The 17,488-nt window shown below is 47.0% G+C and overlaps 1 protein-coding gene across 1 annotated transcript in view; it reads right to left on the bottom strand.

Moving 5' to 3' along the window:
• LOC139276781 (monoglyceride lipase-like) overlaps positions 1-15,259 on the bottom strand; it is a 104,078-nt gene extending 88,819 nt beyond the window's left edge. Inside the window, exons 1-2 of the mRNA XM_070894785.1 lie at positions 15,142-15,259; positions 14,790-14,904 (exon numbers count right to left, since the gene is read on the bottom strand). Coding sequence (XP_070750886.1) covers positions 14,790-14,904; positions 15,142-15,259 — 233 coding nt within the window. The remainder of the gene's footprint in view (positions 1-14,789; positions 14,905-15,141) is intronic.
• Positions 15,260-17,488: the final 2,229 nt, after the last annotated feature.

Here is a 17,488-nt window from a genome sequence, read left to right on the forward strand (position 1 = left end):
ATAATAGGATCACTATAAATGATGCAGAAATCCTCAGTCACCCTGATTCTTGTTGTTTAGCCCAAGGTAAGAAGTGGGAACCTCAGCAGATTCTCAATTGCAACCCCACTATTTTAAGGCAGAAGAACGAGAGTCTGGGGAAGGAGGGAAAGGGCAGAGGGAGGGAAATAGAGCATGAGAAACAGACAGAGGGACAGAGAAAAAGAGACAGAGAGCCCGACAGAGGGACAGAGAGAGGGACAGAGAAACAGATAGAGGGATAGAGAGAAATGGACAGAGGGAGGGTGTTATGTATACAATAAATGTTTAAACTGAGTACTGATTAACTAAGCAAGTTACAACCTTGCTTCTGCTTTATTTCGGCCCAAAGTGCCTGACACACAAAATGGCTGGCCTTTTATACGAGCAGCGCCATCTGGCCAGAATGTGCAGAAAGCCCATAGTGAGGCTAGTTTATGAGGCAGAGGAACCAGACGAGAGGTCTGCAAGGCAGGGTGATGCTTGGGGCAAAGCCATGAACGCTGAAGTCCAGCAGGTTCATGTGGCAGAGGTCCACAGCTCGTATACCAAAACGCCACCTATGATGATGAAAGTTCTATTAAATGGCATCCCGGTACGCATGGAGCTAGACCCAGGAGCCAACCAGTCACTTATGAGTGCCCAACAATTTGAAAAACTATGGCCACTCAAAGCTAACTGGAATGCATTGACACGCAGTTATGGACGTACACCAGAGAGATCATCCCAGTACTAGGCAGTGCAAACTTGGTGGTCATACACAATGGTTCGGAGAACCGGCTGCCACTCTGGATTGTCCCGGGGAATGGTCCCGCGCTCTTGGGGAGGAGCTGGTTAGCCGAGATGAACTGGAAATGGGGTGATGTGCATGCCATTTCATCTGTGGAACGAAGTTCATGCTCACAGGTCCTACAGAAATTCGAGCCACATTTTCAACCAGGTGTCGGGACTTTTAAGGGCACCAAAGTAGTGATATGCATCACCCCGGAAGCCAGACCAGTGCACCATAAAGCCAGAGCCGTGCCGTATGTGATGCGTGAGAGAATTGAGAGTGAGTTGGACAGGCTGCTAAGAGAGGGCATAATTTCGCCTGTTGAATTCAGTGACTGGGCAAGCCCTATCGTTCCTGTCCTTAAAGCAGATGGCTCGGTCAGGATTTGTGGCGACGACAAGGCCACCATCAACCGAGTGTCACTACAGCACCAATATCCGCTTCCGAGAGCGGAGGATCTTTTTGCCAGGCTGGCAGGTGGCAAGCTGTTCATCAAGTTGGACCTCACTTCGGTCTACATGACTCAGGAACTGGCTGAAGAATCCAAGCTTCTGACCACCATCACACGCATAAGGGGCTATTCGTTTACAACAGATGTCTGTTTGGCATTCGCTCAGCGGCCGCTATCTTCCAGAGGAACATGGAAATCTTGTTTAAATCCATCCCTGGAACAATCGTATTCCAAGATAACATCCTAATCACGGGTCGAGAAACCGAGGAACACTTCCACAACCTGGAGGAGGTGCTACGCTGACTGGACCGGGTAGGCTTGCGACTAAAGAAGACCAGGTGTGTGTTTTTGGCCCCAGAGGTTGAGTTTTTGGGCAGGAGGGTTGCCGCAGACGGGATCTGGCCTACCGAATCCAAAACAGAGGCCGATCCATCATGCGCCCAAGCCCGGCAATACATCAGAGTTGCGGTCATTTCTGGGACTATTGAACTACTTTGGGAACTTTCTGCCGAACTTAAGCACATTGTTGGAGCCACTGCACATGCTCCTGCGTAAGGGTTGTGAATGGTTTAGAAGGGATTGTCAAGAACGGGCTTTCAATCGGGCGTGGAATCTGCTTTGTTCTAACAAGCTGTTGACCTTGTACAACCCCTGTAAGAAACTGTTTTTAACGTGTGATGCATCATCCAATGGGGTTGGGTGCGTGTTACAGCAGAGTAATGATGAGGGCCAACTCCAACCTGTGGCTTATGCCTCCAGGTCACTCTCCCAGGCAGAACGGGGATATGGGATGGTTGAAAAGGAAGCACTCGCGTGTGTCTACGGGGTGAAAAAGATGCACCAATACCTTTTCGGCAGAAGGTTTGAGTTAGAAACGGACCACAAACCGTTAACATCCCTGTTGTCTGACAGCAAGGCTGTCAATGCCAATGCATCAGCTCGCATTCAGCAGTGGGCCCTTATGCTGGCTGCTTATGACTACACCATACGGCACCGGCCAGGCACCGAAAATTGCGCTGACGCGCTCAGCAGGCTCCCACTGGCGACCACCGAGGGGGCGTCGGAGCAAAGTGCAGAGATGGTCATGGCCGTTGAGGCTTTCGACACTGCAGGCTCCCCCATCACAGCCCGCCAGATCAAAATCTGGACCAACAGAGATCCCCTCCTATCCCTGATAAAGAAATGTATCCTGACCGGGGTTTGGGCGCCCACACACGGAGCGTGCCCCGAGGAGGTCAGACCGTTTCACAGACGGATGGACGAGTTCTCCATCCAAGCCGACTGCCTGCTATGGGGCAGCCGGGTAGTCATGCTCCAGAAAGGAAGGGAAGCATTCATCAGGGAACTCCACAGCGAGCACCCAGGCATCGTGCTAATGAAGGCCATGGCCCGGTCACATGTATGGTGGCCGGGAATTGATTCAGACCTGGAACACTGGGTTCGCAGATGCACGACATGTGCTCAGCTGGGAAATGACCCCAGGGAGGCCCCACTCAGCCCATGGCCCTGGCCCACCATGCCATGGTCATGTATTCACATAGACTACGCGGGCCCGTGCATGGGAAAAATTTTAATGATTGTTGTCGATGCATACTCGAAATGGATTGAGTGCATCATATTGAATTCGTGCATGACATCTACCACTGTGGAGAGTCTGCGTACGGTCTTTGCGACCCACGGCTTGCTGGACACCCTGGTTAGCGACAACGGCCCGTGTTTCACTAGCTATGAATTCCAGGAATTTATGTCGGGTAATGGTATCAAACACGTCAGGACAGCACCGTTCAAGCCGGCTTCCAATGGCCAGTTGGAACGTGCGGTTCAAATCATAAAACAGGGCATGCTCCAGATTCAAGGACCCTCCCTTCAGTACCGCCTATCGTGCCTCCTGCTGGCCTATAGGTCCCGGCCGCATTCACTCACGGGATTCCTGCCCGCGGAACTACTCATGAAACGCATGCTTAAAACGCGGCTGACCCTCATTCATCCAGCCCTGTCAGACATTGTTGAGAGCAAGCGCCAGTCCCAAATCGAGTGCCATGATCGCAACTCAGTGGGGCGATGCATAGAAATCGATGACCCTGTATTCATTCTCAATCATGCTTTGGGACCCAAGTGGCTTGTGGGTACTGTAATTCGCAAAGAGGGGAATATGGTCATAGTGGTCAGTCTTAACAATGGGCAGATATGCCGCAAACATCTGGACCAAGTAAAGAAAAGGTTCAGCGTGGACACTGAGGAACCTGAGGAACATCATGAGATGTCACCCACACCACTGCCAGTGAATGAGCAACAAGGACATTCACCAGCATGCACTGTCCCTGCGGCCAGCCCGGACAGGCCGGAATCACCTCAGGCAACAGAGACGCATGCCAAGGCCCAACCACCAGAGCCCCAACTGCGGCGCTCCACGAGAGCGTGTCGACCGCCTGAAAGACTCAATCTTTGACCCAAAGACGTTGTGGGGAGGTGATGTCATGTTTGTAACCTTCACATAACTGTAACCTTTATGTAACAACACTGTACACTGTATACACCTGAGTAATGCACACCTTGACCACAGGGGGTGAACTTGTGGGAGACACTCCTCACCTGGTCATCCAGTTATATAAAGGGAGGTCCCACGCAGGGTCAGCACTTCTTGATCCTGGGAATAAAGGTTCAGGTCACGTAGTGACTTTGTCTGCAGTACATGCCTCGTGTGATTCTATAGTAAGGTGTAAGGACACCACACCTTCACTCTCAAAAGCATCCATGATTAACATTAAATCTGCCAGTTGTAGTGTGTCGCAGCTCGCTTGCTCATCTGCAGACACTTGCGCTGGAGATGCTCCACTCTCAGACAGCCTTTGCAACTATATTGCTTAAATCAGTTGCTGGTGCCGATGATTTCCCCCATAATGCCAACATGGCGAAGTCAGATACATTCCCGCTGGTGGACTTTGGGCAGCCACAGGTTTCGCGAACTCAACCGGATAGGCCCTGTCATGTGTCGGTCTGCTGAACGGCGACTCATTCGCGAACGCAGCCGGATAGGCGCTCCCATGTGCCGCTCTGCCGAACACCGAATCAATCACATTTACAGTACTTGCCGAGGTTCAGTTCTTCACCGATATTTGCTTTAAACTCCTGTCCGTCATCATACATGATTGAGCGATCTGGATGGCCCCTTTGTAAATCCAACTCCTCCACCGTCAGAAGTTTGGGCAGGATCACCTCGTGTTTGATACCGATAACAAAGAAGTCCCGCAGCATGTCTGATAACACCGTCCCGAACTTGCACGGTCCCGCTAAACGTCTCAGGTCAGCAACGAATTCCGCCACGCTCTGGCCCTCCAATCGAACGTGTGTGTAAAACCTGTATCTCGAGATGATGATGCCATCGTCTGGCTTGAGGTGCTCCCACACCAATGTACACAATTCCTCGTACGTTTTCTCTGTTGGATCACTAGGCATGAGTAGATTCTTTATCAGACCGTAGATCTTTGAACCGCACACAGTGAGGAACACGGCCCGGCACCGATCTGCATCGTCGACCCCCTTCATTTTGTTGGCCAAGAAGTCATGGTTCAAACGGCTCACAAAGTCTGCCCAATTTTCTCCCTCCACAAATCGCTCTAAAAATCTAATCATGCTTATTTTGCAAAGGTTCTTGTATTCTCATTGCCAAATGTTATGTAAGCAATAAAGATTCAAACTGAGTACTGTTTAACTAAGCAAGGTACAACCTTGCTTCTGCTTTATTTCAGCCCAAATTGCCTGACTCACAAAATGGCTGGCCTTTTATACCAGAGCAGCACTATGTGCGTGCTGCTCAGTGGCCCCCAACAATGTCACCATCTGGTGGCTACAAACAGGATGAGTGCAGCTCCAACAGCATTCAAGAAGCTCGACACTATCCAGGACAAAGCAGCTTGCTTGATTGGCACTCCATCCACTACCTTAAACATTCACTCCCTCTACCACCGGCGTACCGTGGCTGCAGTGTGTACCATCTACAAGATGCTTTGCAGCAACTCGCCAAGGCTTCTTCGACAGCACCTCCCAAACCTGCGACCTCTACCACCTAGAAAGACAAGGGCAGCAGGTGCATGGGAACACTCCCACCTCCAAGTTCCTCTCCAAATCACACACCATCCTGACTTGGAAATATATCGACTGTTCCTTCATCGTCGCTGGGTCAAATCATGGAACTCCCTCCCTAACAGCACTGTGGGAGCACCTTCACCACACGGACTGCAGCAGTTCAAGAAGGCGGCTTAGCACCCCATTCTCAAGGGGCAATTAGGGATGGGCAATAAATGCTGGTCTTGCCAGTGATGCCCACATACCGTAAACGAATATAAATTACGTTAAGGACACCATATCAATGCAAGGTGTTGTGATGTAATCAGCTGGTGATTAACAGTCCAGGTGGTCCCTGTGTTTGTTTGCACCCAGTCTGATCCACTGAGAGTGTCAGCCTGAATTTCTTGCTCAAGTCTCTGCCACACCTCAGCACATTATATGTACAGGTATGTTACATTACAAGGCTTTCTTAGAAACTGTCCAAAATACACATGTAGCAAGGTGCTTGCTAAAGAGAGCGTGTTTCACAATGTTTCTCTGTTGGTGAGAAATATACATGAGCAACAACTTGAACTGATATTCGCATCTTTTATGTAGTAAAATGACCCAAGCTGGTTTGCAGTGTGGGGGCACCATGCAGGCGATGGGGGTAGAGTCAGGGACGGTGCTGAGGGAGCGGCTGAACAGTTACTTTTCGAGGAGATTTTGAAGATGATGAGAGATGAAACAATGTGGCGTGAAATGCTGCAGAAATCCTCAGTCACCCTGATTCTTGTTGTTCAGCCCAAGGCAAGAAGTGGGAACCTCAGCCAGATTCTCAATTGCAACCCCACTATTTTAAGGCAGAAGAACAAGAGATCTGGGGAAGGGGGGAAAGGGCAGAGGGAGGGAAAAAGAGCATGAGAAACAGACAGAGGGACAGAGAAAGAGACAGAGAAAGAGACAGAGGGACAGCGAGAGGACAGAGAAACAGACAGAGGGACAGAGAGAGGACAGAGGGACAGACAGAGGAACAGAGAGAGAGAGACAGAAATAAATAGACAGAGGGACAGACAGAGGGACAGAGAGAGGACAGAGAGACAGGCAGAGGGACAGACAGAGGAACAGAGAGAGAGAGACAGAAATAAATAGACAGAGGGACAGACAGAGGGACAGAGAGAGGGACAGAGATAAATAGACAGAGAAACAGAGAGAGGGACAGAGAGAGGACAGAAAAACAGACAGAGGGACAGAGAGGGGGACAGAGAGAAATGGACAGAGAGAAATCTGAGACAGACATGAGAGAATCAGAGAGACACACGTTAGACAGAGTGAAACAGGAAAGACAGAAAGAGGCAGAGACAGAGAAAGAAAAACACTTAGGGAAACATGAGAGACAGAAACAGAAGCAACAGAAAGAGTCAGAGGCAGAGAGAGACTCGGAAACAGAAAGAGAGACAGAGAGAAACACAATAAACAGAGAAAAGGAAAGACACAGAGAGGCAAAGAATGTGAGAGAAAGACACACACGGATATTAGGGAAACCCGAGGGAAGCAGAAACACGGGAGGCAAAAATAATCAAAGAGAAGAGAGAAACACTATGACCGTTTTAGAGAACCAGGGATAGAGAAAAAGGGAAGGAGAAATAATCACCAGAGAAATAGAAAGAAAGAGACAGGGATATATCAGTGGCAGAAACAATGAAAGAAAAGCCATTGTTGCAGAAATGAGACCAACTTCGAAAAGTACTTCATTGGCTGTAGAGAGCTTTGGGACATCCTGAGGTCATAAAAGGTGCTATAGAAATGCAAGTTCTTTCCTTACTTTCCTTTCCTTTATCCTAGCATAGACTGATGGTCGAACTGAAGACATTCTTGGTCTAGGCGGCTCAGAGATGGTAGGGCCAACCTTCGGAGTACATGTTGTGTTGGGGAGCCTATCGCAGGTGCACTGCCCACGATCTCCCAATATCCACAGGCAGAGGCCCAGCCTTCATCCACCAGTGCAACATCCCCAGGAAATTACCCCACAGCCAGCAAGGAGACAATTTTTTTTTGTTTTTAAATAGTATTTTTTAAGATGTTTGAAACTTTGCTTTCCCTCTGGATCATGGAAACTCAACATTCCTCCCCACTTTGTGCCCTTCAGGAAATGCTTGGTATTGTGTTCCTAACACAGATGAGGCTGCACACAGGGAGGTTAAAGTAACAGTGACCTCAGTCTTTAATAAGACACTCCAGCCTTAGGGGCTGGCTTATATACAGTGCTCCCAAGGGATGCTGGGATCCCTTGGAACTTCAGGGGATGAGCTCCCTGGTGGCAGAACATGGGAGTGCATGCTTTACAGATACACAACACTTGGCACAGCACTCTATTGGCCTACCCACTCTCACATACTTTATGGGCCAACGTGGCATTCTTGAACCGCCTGAAACAATCTTGCAGCAACTTCCAGATCACTTCACTGCATTCTTTACAGTGAAGGACGGGAAATCGTATTCCATCCTTTAAAGTCGTATCTCCCACAATCGGCTCATTACTGGGGGCAGCAGTACTGACACTAACGAGACTGTGGACCCGACAAACCCACAATCCTACTCCGACATCGTAACAACAGCCAAACTCAGCAAGTGTTAGCCATGGCTCAATGAGCGGCTCTCTCGCCTCAGAGTCAGAAGATCAAGGGTTCAAGTCGCACTCCAGAGACGAGAGCGCAAAATCTAGGCTGGCACTCCCAGCTTGGTGCTGAGGGAGCGCTGCACAGTCAGAGGTGCCATCTTTTGAATGAGACGATAAACCGAGGCCCTGCCTGCCCTCTTAAGTTTTGAAGAACAGCGAACATTTATCCTTCAAGTAACATCACTAAAACCGATGATCTGCTCATTGTCATACTGCTGTTTGTGGGACCTTGCTGTGTACAAATTATTGGCCGTATTTCCTACATCACAACAGTAACCGCACTTTATTGGCTGAAAACAGTTGTGAAATGCAAGTTGCTACTTCACCGGTGTTAAGAACAGTCATCGTCAGTCACTCTGACATCTCAGTTACTGTATTGCTGCACCTGTCCAGCCCCAATCCACTCAAATCAAGGCGGTCCGAGCTTCCAAACCCAGTCTGTGTTGATTCAGCTCAGCTCAGCCTGGATGGGAACACCACAATTGGTATTGATATCACTGGGTTGGGGGGGTGGGGGGGTACGGAGGCGGGGGGGTGGGGGGGGCGCAATTAACCAGCTCCCACTCCTGATCGCTAATCAGTGAATCTGCTAGAAAGTGTGTGGGTAAACATTGGAATGATATAGCACAGAAAGAGGCCATTTAGCCCATCGCGCCTGTGCCGGCTCTTTGAAAGAGCCATCCAATTTACATAACAACATAAGAAATAGGAGCAGGGATAGACCATACGGCCCCTCGAGCCTGCTCTGTCACTTAATACAATCATGGCTGATCCAATCATGGACTCAGGTCCACTTTCCTGCCATCTCCCCATAACCCTTTAATCCCTTATCAGTTAAGAAACTGTCTATCTCTGCCTTAAATTTATTCAATGTTCCGGCTTCCACAGCTCTCTGAGGCAGTGAATTCCACAGATTTACAACCCTCTTAGAGAAGAAATTCCTTCTCATCTCAGTTTTAAATGGGCGGTCCCTTATTCTAAGATTATGCCCCCTAGTTCTAGTCTCCCCTATCAGTGGAAACATCCTCTCTGCGTCCACCTTGTCAAGCCCCCTCATATTTTTATACGTTTCAATAAGATCACCTCTCATTCTGCTGAATTCCAATGAGAAGAGGCCCAACCTCTTCAACCTTTCTTCATCTCTGGAATCAACCTAATGAAAATTCTCTGAGCTGCCTCCAAAGCAAGTATATCCTTTCGTAAATATGGAAACCAAAACTCTACGCAGTATTCCAGGTGTGGCCTCACCAATACCTTGTACAACTGTAGCAAGACTTCCCTGATTATATGCTCCATCCCCTTTGCAATAAAGGCCAAGATTCCAGTGGCCTTCCTGATCAATTGCTGTACCTGCATATTAACCTTCTGTGTTTCATGCACAAGTACCCCCAGGTCCCGTTGTACTGCAGCACTTTGCAATTTTTATCCATTTAAATAATAACTTGCTCTTTGATTTTTTTCTGCCAAAGTGCATGACCTCACATTTTCCAACATTATACGCCATCTGCCAAATTTTTACCCACTCACTTAGCCTGTCGATGTCCTTTTGCAGATTTTTTGTGTCCTCCTCACACATTGCTTTTCCTCCCATCTTTGTATCATCAGCAAACTTGGCTACATTACACTTGGTCCTTTCTTCCAAGTCATTAATATAGATTGTAAATAGTTGGGGTCCCAGCACTGATCCCTGCGGCACCCCACTAGTTACTGATTGCCAGCCCAAGAATTAACCATTTATCCTGACTCTCTGCTTTCTGTTAGTTAGCCAATCCTTTATCCTTGTTAATATATTACCCCCAACCCCGTGAACTTCTTTCTTGTGCAGTCACCTTTTATGTGGCATCTTGTCAAATGCCTTCTGGAAGTCCAAATACACCATATTCACTGGTTCTCCTTTATCCACCCTGTTCATTACATCCTCAAAGAATTCCAGCAAATTTGTCAAACATGACTTCCCCTTTATAAATCCATGCTGACTCTGCTTGACCGAATTATGCTTTTCCAAATGTCCTGCTACTGCTTCTTTAATAATGGACTCCAACATTTTCCCAACCACAGATGTTAGTTAGGCTAACTGGTCTATAGTTACCTGCTTTTTGTCTGCCTCCTTTTTTAAATAGGAGCATTACTTTTGCAGTTTTCCAATCTGCTGGAACCTCCCCAGAATCCAGGGAATTTTGGTAAATTACAAGCAATGCATCCACTATCCCTGCAGCTACTTCTCTTAAGACCCTAGGATGCAAGCCATCAGGTCGAGGGGATTTATCTGCCTTTATCCCATTATCTTACTGAGTACCACCTCCTTAGTGATTGTGGTTGTGTTAAGTTCCTCCGCCCCTATAGCCCTTTGACTATCCGCTGTTGGGATAGTGTTTGTGTCCTCTACCGTAAAGACTGATACAAAATATTTATTCAGAGTTTCTGTCATCTCCATGTTCCCCAGTACTAATTCTCCGGTCTCGTCCTCTAAGGGACCAACATTTACTTTAGCCACTCTTTTCCTTTTTATATACGTATAGAAACTCTTGCCATCTGTTTTTATATTTCATGCTAGTTTACTTTCATAGTCTATCTTCCCTTTCTTAATCATTTTTTTTGTCATTCTTTGCTGGCTTTTAAAAGCTTCCCAATCTTCTGTCCTCGCACTAGTTTTGGCCAGTTTGTATGCCATTGTTTTTAATTGGATACTGTCCTTTATTTCTTTAGTTAGCCACGGATGGCTATCTTTTCTTTTACACCCTTTTCTCCTCACTGGAATATATTTTTCTTCAGAGTTGTGAAATATCTCCTTAAATGTACACCACTGTTCATCAACCGTCCTACACTTTAACCAGTCCACTTTAGCCAACTCTGCCCTCATACCTTCATAATCTCCTTTATTTAAGCTTAGTACGCTGGTTTGAGATCCAACCTTCTTACCCTCCATCTGAATTTGAAATTCAACCATGCTATGATAACTCATTCCAAGGGGATCCTTTACTAGGAGATTCTTTATTAATCCTGTCTCATTACACAGGACCAGATCCAAGATAGCCTGCCCCTTGGTTGGTTCCGTTACATACTGCTCAAGGAACCCATCCCTTATGCACTCTATGAATTCTTCCTCAAGACTATCCTGACCAATTTGATTTGTCCAATCAATATGGAGGTTAAAATCACCCATGATTATTGCTGTTCCCTTTTTGCAAGCCCCCACTATTTCCTGGCTTATACGCCGACCAACAGAGTTGCTACTGTTAGGGTGTCTATAGACTACGCCCACCAGTGACTTTTTCCCCTTATTATTCCTTATCTCCACCCAAACTGTTTTAACATCCTGATCATTTGAGCCAATATCGTTTCTCACTATTACAGTGATTCCATCCTTTATCAATAGAGCTACTCCACCTCCTTTTCCTTTCTGTCTGTCCTTCCAGATTGTCAAATACCCCTGAATATTTAATTCCCAGTCCTGGCCACCAATTTAGTCCCATTCGATGTTTCCTTTAAGCTGCGCAGCCGGCTTGCCAGCTTTTCAATGTGAAAAACTACACATGTGCAGTACTTTGAACTGGTCGCGCACCCCTAAAAAAAGATGGAACATTGGTCCCAGTCCCCGCTCTTTCCCCACAGCCATGCAAATATTTCCCTGCAAGTATATATCCAGTTCCCTTTTGAATGTGACTATTGAATCTGTTTCCACTGCCCTTTCAGGCAACGCATTCCAGATCACAACAACTCGCTGCATAAAAAATATCCTCATCTCCCCTCTGTTTTCTTTTTGTCAATTATCTTAAATCTGTGTCCTCTGGTTACTGACCCTCCTATCAGTGGAAACAGTTTGTCCCAATCCACTCTATTGGAACTCCTCAAAATGATCTATTTTCTTCATTGCACTTCTAATTTCCTACATTTTAACAGTGACTACATTTCCAAAGTACTCCATTGGCTGTAAAGTACTTTGGAACATACTGAGGTTGTGAAAGGCGCTATATAAATGCAAATTGTTTTATACAGGAAATATGCAGATGGCTACAATGGTGAAAAATTGAGGGAGAGGAAGAATCATTAAAGAACTATATACCTCGCCCTGACACCCTTTGTGCAAAGTAATTTAATGCCAGTGAAATATCTGACTGTATAATGAGCGAGGCATGAATCGTTCATCCTTCTTACTGATTATCCCACCATGTTTTGCTCGGGGGACAAAGAGATTTATGTTCAATGTCAGCCACTCTTAATCGGATAAGCAGGATCTGCCTGTCAGGCACTCTCAGTTTATACAAAATAATTTTATAACGTTGCAAAAACACGCTTTAAAGTTAGTCCAAATAATTCATGGTTAAATGATAACTTAAAAATCATAGCCGCAATATATCTGCCTTTTATAATTTAAGCTGCTATTATCAACTGCCGGCTGTAGTTCATTGGGTAGCACCCTCACCTCTGAGTCAGAAAGTTGTGGGTTCAAATCCCACTCCAGGAACTTGAGCACAATAACCTAGGCTGACACTGCAGTGCTGAGAAAGTGCTGTCTTTTGGATGAGATGTTAAACCGAGGCCCCGTCTGCTCTCTCAAGTGGGCATAAAAGATGGGGAGTTATTTACATTTTTAAACCTCAATCAACATTACGAAAAAAACAGATTATCTGAGCATTATCACATTGCTGTTTGTCAGAGCTTGCTGGGATCAAAATTGGCTGCTATGTTTCCTACATCATCATAGGCAGTCCCTCGGAATCGAGGAAGACATGCTTCCACTCCAAAAATGAGTCCTTATGTGGCTGAACAGTCCAATGCGAGAACCACAGTCTCTGTCACAGGTGGGACATGTTTGCCGCATGCTCTTTCCGCTGCCTGAGCTTGATTTCTGCATGCTCTCGGTGATTGGCGCCCTCCCAGATGCACTTCCTCCACTTAGGGCGCTCTTTGGCCAGGGACTCCCAGGTGTCAGTGGGGATGTTGCACTTTATCAGGGAGGCTTTGAGGGTGTCCTTGTAATGTTTCTTCTGCCCACCTTTGGCTCATTTGCCTTGAAGGAGTTCCGAGTAGAGCGATTGCTTTGGGAGTCTTGTGTCCGGCATGCAAACAATGTGGCCTGACCAGCGGAGCTGATCAAGTGTGGTCAGTGCTTCAATGCTGGGGATGTTGGCCTGGTCGAGGACACTAGTGTTGGTGCGTCTGTCTTCCCAGGGGATTTGTAGGATCTTGCAGAGACATCATTGGTGGTATTTCTCCAGCAACTTGAGGTGTCTACTGTACATAGTCCATGTCTCTGAGCCATGCAGGAGGGCGGCTATTCCTACAGCTCTATAGACCATGAGCTTGATGGCAGATTTGAGGGCCTGGTCTTCAAACACTCTTTTCCTCAGGCGGCCGAAGGCTGCACTGGCGCACTGGAGGCGGTGTTGAATCTCATTGGCAATGTCTGCTCTAGTTGATAAGAGGCTCCCGAGGTATGGGAAATGGTCCACGTTGACCAGGGCAGTGCCGTGGATCTTGATGACTGGGTGGCGGGGGGGGGGGGGGGGGGAGGGGCAGTGCTGTGCGGCGGGGACAGGTTGGTGGAGGACCTTTGTCTTATGGATGTTTAGCATAAGGCCCATGCTTTCGTACGTCTCAGTAAGTATGTTGACTATGACTTGGAGTTCAGCCTCTGTATGTGCACAGACGCAGGCGTCATCCGTGTACTGTAGCTCGACGACAGAGGTTGGGGTGGTCTTGGACCTGGCCTGGAGACGGCGAAGGTTGAACAGGTTCCCACTGGTTCTGTAGTTTAGTTCCACTCCAGTGGGAAGCTTGTTGACTGTGAGGTGGAGCATGGCAGCGAGGAAGATTGAGAAGAGGGTTGGAGCGATGACGCAGCCCTGTTTGACCCCGGTCTGGACGTGGATTGGGTCTGTAATGGGCCCGTTGATAAGGATCACGGCCTGCATGTCGTGGAGAATGGTGACAAACTTTTGGGGGCATCCGAAACGGAGGAAGATGTTCATAGACCCTCGCGATTGACTGTGTCAAAGGCCTTTGTAAGGTCAAAGAAGGCCATGTATAAGGGCTGGTGCTGTTCCCTGCATTTTTCCTGCAGCTATCGTGCTGTAAAAATCATGTCCGCTGCATGTTGGCTGTTGTGTTTCCTACATTACAACAGTGACTATATTTCAAAATTGGCTGTAAAGTGCTTTGGAATGACTGAGGGTTGTAAAAGGCGCTATAGAAATGCATTTTTTTTCTTTAAAAGGTTGTTTAACAACTGGCCAGGAGTCTAGAACCAGGGGGTCCCAGTCTGCAGATAAGGGGTTGGCCATTTAGGACTGAGAGGAGGGGAAATTTCTTCACTCAGAGGGTGGTGAATCTTTGGAATTATCTACCCCAGAGAGCTGTGGAGGCTCAGTGGTTGAGTATATTCAAGACACAGATCGATAGATTTTTGGATATCAAGTGATATGGGGATAGTGCAGGAAAATAGAGTTGAGGTAGAAGATCAGCCATGATCTGATTGAATGGCGAAGAAGGCTGGAGGGGCCGACTGGCCTCCTTCTATTCCTAATTCTTATGTTCTTATGTAAGAAGGAGATAACACACGCTCGGTGGGGATTTGCAACGTCGCCTGATACCCGAGAATGTTGCTCCGCAGTCTGATCAGTTTCAGTCCTGCTCCACTTGCTCCCAACTCTTTCCTCCCCTTTTTAAACTGGCGGACTGGGATGAAATTGACACGGGTCAACTATATCTTCACAATACATGATGGGGGAAAACTCACTCAACAACCGAGTGAGTGCCCTTAAGTTTGACCAGAACCAAAAAGCCTTTTCCTGTATATTTAATAATAAGGTAAAGCTAACCTGGGCGGCGTTTTAGGTTCCCAGTATCTGCAGAATAAGTAATTCCCATCTGCATTGACAAAGTGCGGCAGGTCCTTGTAAAACACGCCTTGAGGAGTCACTCGGTTTTCGGGCACTGCACAGCAACAGCAGCAGCAACCTCTCGCACACATGTCATTAAAAGAGATCAAACAAGTCAAAAAGTTACATATTGGTTGTTGGAGTTTTTGCTTAGAAGTAGAAAAGTCAACTTTGTAGCCATAATAACCTCGTGGAGACGCGCCCTTTGCTACAGTGACACATCTTTCAGGCCATGTGTGCAACACACGCGCCACAGAAGACGTTTGAAATGGAAATAGAACACAGCACAGACCTTGAATCAATACACGTAACGGATCGCGAAGCAATCGCAGAACACATGGGAACTCTTCTATCGGGTTCAGGACTTGCTGCTGTGCCAGGTCGCTTATCCCGCTCGCATCACATTTCATTTTCTATCTTGCTGCGATTTCTTTTCACATTTCTTTCTCAGGAAGTCTATACTGGCCTTGGAGAGGCTGCACACCAGAACCACACCACGAGCTAAAAGGGTTCAATTACGACGACAGGTTGCACAGAGTAGGCTTGTATTCCCTTGAATGCAGAAGATTAAGGGTTGATCTAATGTTTAAGATGAATAAAGGATTTGACAGGGTAGGTAGAAAGATTTGGATTGATATAGTGCCTTTCACGACCACCATATGACCCAAAGCGCTTTGCACCCAATGAAGTACTTTTGAAGTGTAGTCATTGTTGTAATTTCGGAAACGCAGCAGCCAATTTGTGCACAGCAAGCTCCCACAAACAGCAATGTGATAATGACCAGATAATCTGTTTTTGATATTTTGATTCAAAAGGACACTGGGGATAACTCCCCTGCTGGACAGGGTAGATGCAGAGAGGATGCTTTCACTCATGGGGGAATCTAGAACTGGGGGACATAGTTTAAGCATAAGGGGTCACCCATTTAGAACTGAGATGAGGAGGAATTTCTTCTCTCAGAGGGGCGTAAATCTGTGGAATTCTCTGCCCCAGAGAGCTGTGGAGATGGGGGTCATTGAATATATTTAAGGCGGAGATAGACAGATTTTGGACAGATAAGGGAGTGAAGGGTTATGGGGGAGCCCGCAGGGAAGTGGAGCTGAGTCCATGATCAGATCAGCCATGATCTTATTAAATGACGGAGCAGGCTCGAGGGGCCAAATTACCTACTCCTGCTCCTATTTCTTATGCTCTTCTTCGGAATAGTGCCACAGGATCTTTTACGTCCACCTGAGAGAGCAGATGGGCCCTCGATTTGACGTCTCATCTGAAAGACGGCACCTCCGACAGTGCAGCACTCCCTAGGTACTACACTGGAGTGTTAAACTGATATCTGTGATTAAGTGGTACTTGAACCCACAGCTTTGTGCATCAGAGGCAAACAAATACTGTCCACTGAGCCATGCTTTAAATTATTAGAAAAGGCTGGTTCATATGGTGTCTAATCACACAAAAAACATTCAAAATGCTTCATTATAATGATAAACTTTCAACATTGCATTGACTTATTGTAAGGCCAAAAGTGGCAGCTATAACAACATATATCGAAGAACCAGCAGGGAAAAATGAGAACATTCATTTTACACAGCGAGTTGGAATGCACTGTCTGAAAGGTTGGTGAAAGCAGATTCAATAATAACTCTCAAAAGGGAATCAGATATATACTTAAAAAGTGAAAGATTGCAGGACTATGGGGAAGGAGCACAGGAGTGGGACCAATTGGACAACTCTTTCAAAGAGCCGGCACGATGGGGGCTGAATAGCCTCCTGTAAGAGTCTGATTCTTGATTCTATCTCCGTAACATCTCCCTTCTCTGCCCTGCCTTAGCTCATCCGCTGCTGAAGCCCTCATTCATGCTTTTGTCACCTCTAGACTTGTCTATTCCAACGCTCTCCTGGCCGGCCTCCCAGCTTCCACCCTCCATAAACTTGAACTCATCCAAAACTATGCTGCCTATATCCTAACTCGCACCAAGTCCTGTTCGGTCATCACCCACCGCTCCCCCCACACCCCCCCTCATGCTCACTGCCCTACATTGGCTCACAGCCAGGCAATGTCTCAATTTTGAATTTCTCATCCTGGTTTTCAAATGCCTCCATGGCCTCGCCCGTCCCATGCTTTGTAATCTCCTCCAGCCCCACAATGTCCCGAGATCTTTGCACTCCTCTATAATATAGAGCTCCCCCTAGTGGACTACTGCTCCACCAAAGGAAATACTGCGGTAATGCAAATCCTGATGTACAACAATAAAAGGGTCACAAGTCACATGATGACAAGTTCTCTGTAGAGCCATCTTTTGTGCAGTGTGTTTGATGTAGTAAGGAATATGTCATATTGGCGATGTAGGATAGGATAATTGGATACCCTAGCTGAAGTTTTTGTTGGTGAATGATCCTGCCAACCAACAGAGCGACTTTGAGAGGTTCTTTGTTTTGCAGCACAGTTAAATTTCCAAGGTAAATTACAAGCACAGTTGGCTGAACTGAAGAGTCCAGATGGCCGTGCCAATGGGAATAATAGGGTGCTTGGGTGAGTTCCATCATGATTGAGAGACTTTCGGACGTATGTGGAGCGGCTAGAAATGTTTTTCACCACAAATAGTGTTGTCGAAGTCCCCGATGATGGGTGGTGTTAGAAA

Source organism: Pristiophorus japonicus, chromosome 12, assembly GCF_044704955.1.
Source record: "Pristiophorus japonicus isolate sPriJap1 chromosome 12, sPriJap1.hap1, whole genome shotgun sequence".
NCBI classification, from domain to species: Eukaryota; Metazoa; Chordata; class Chondrichthyes; family Pristiophoridae; genus Pristiophorus; species Pristiophorus japonicus.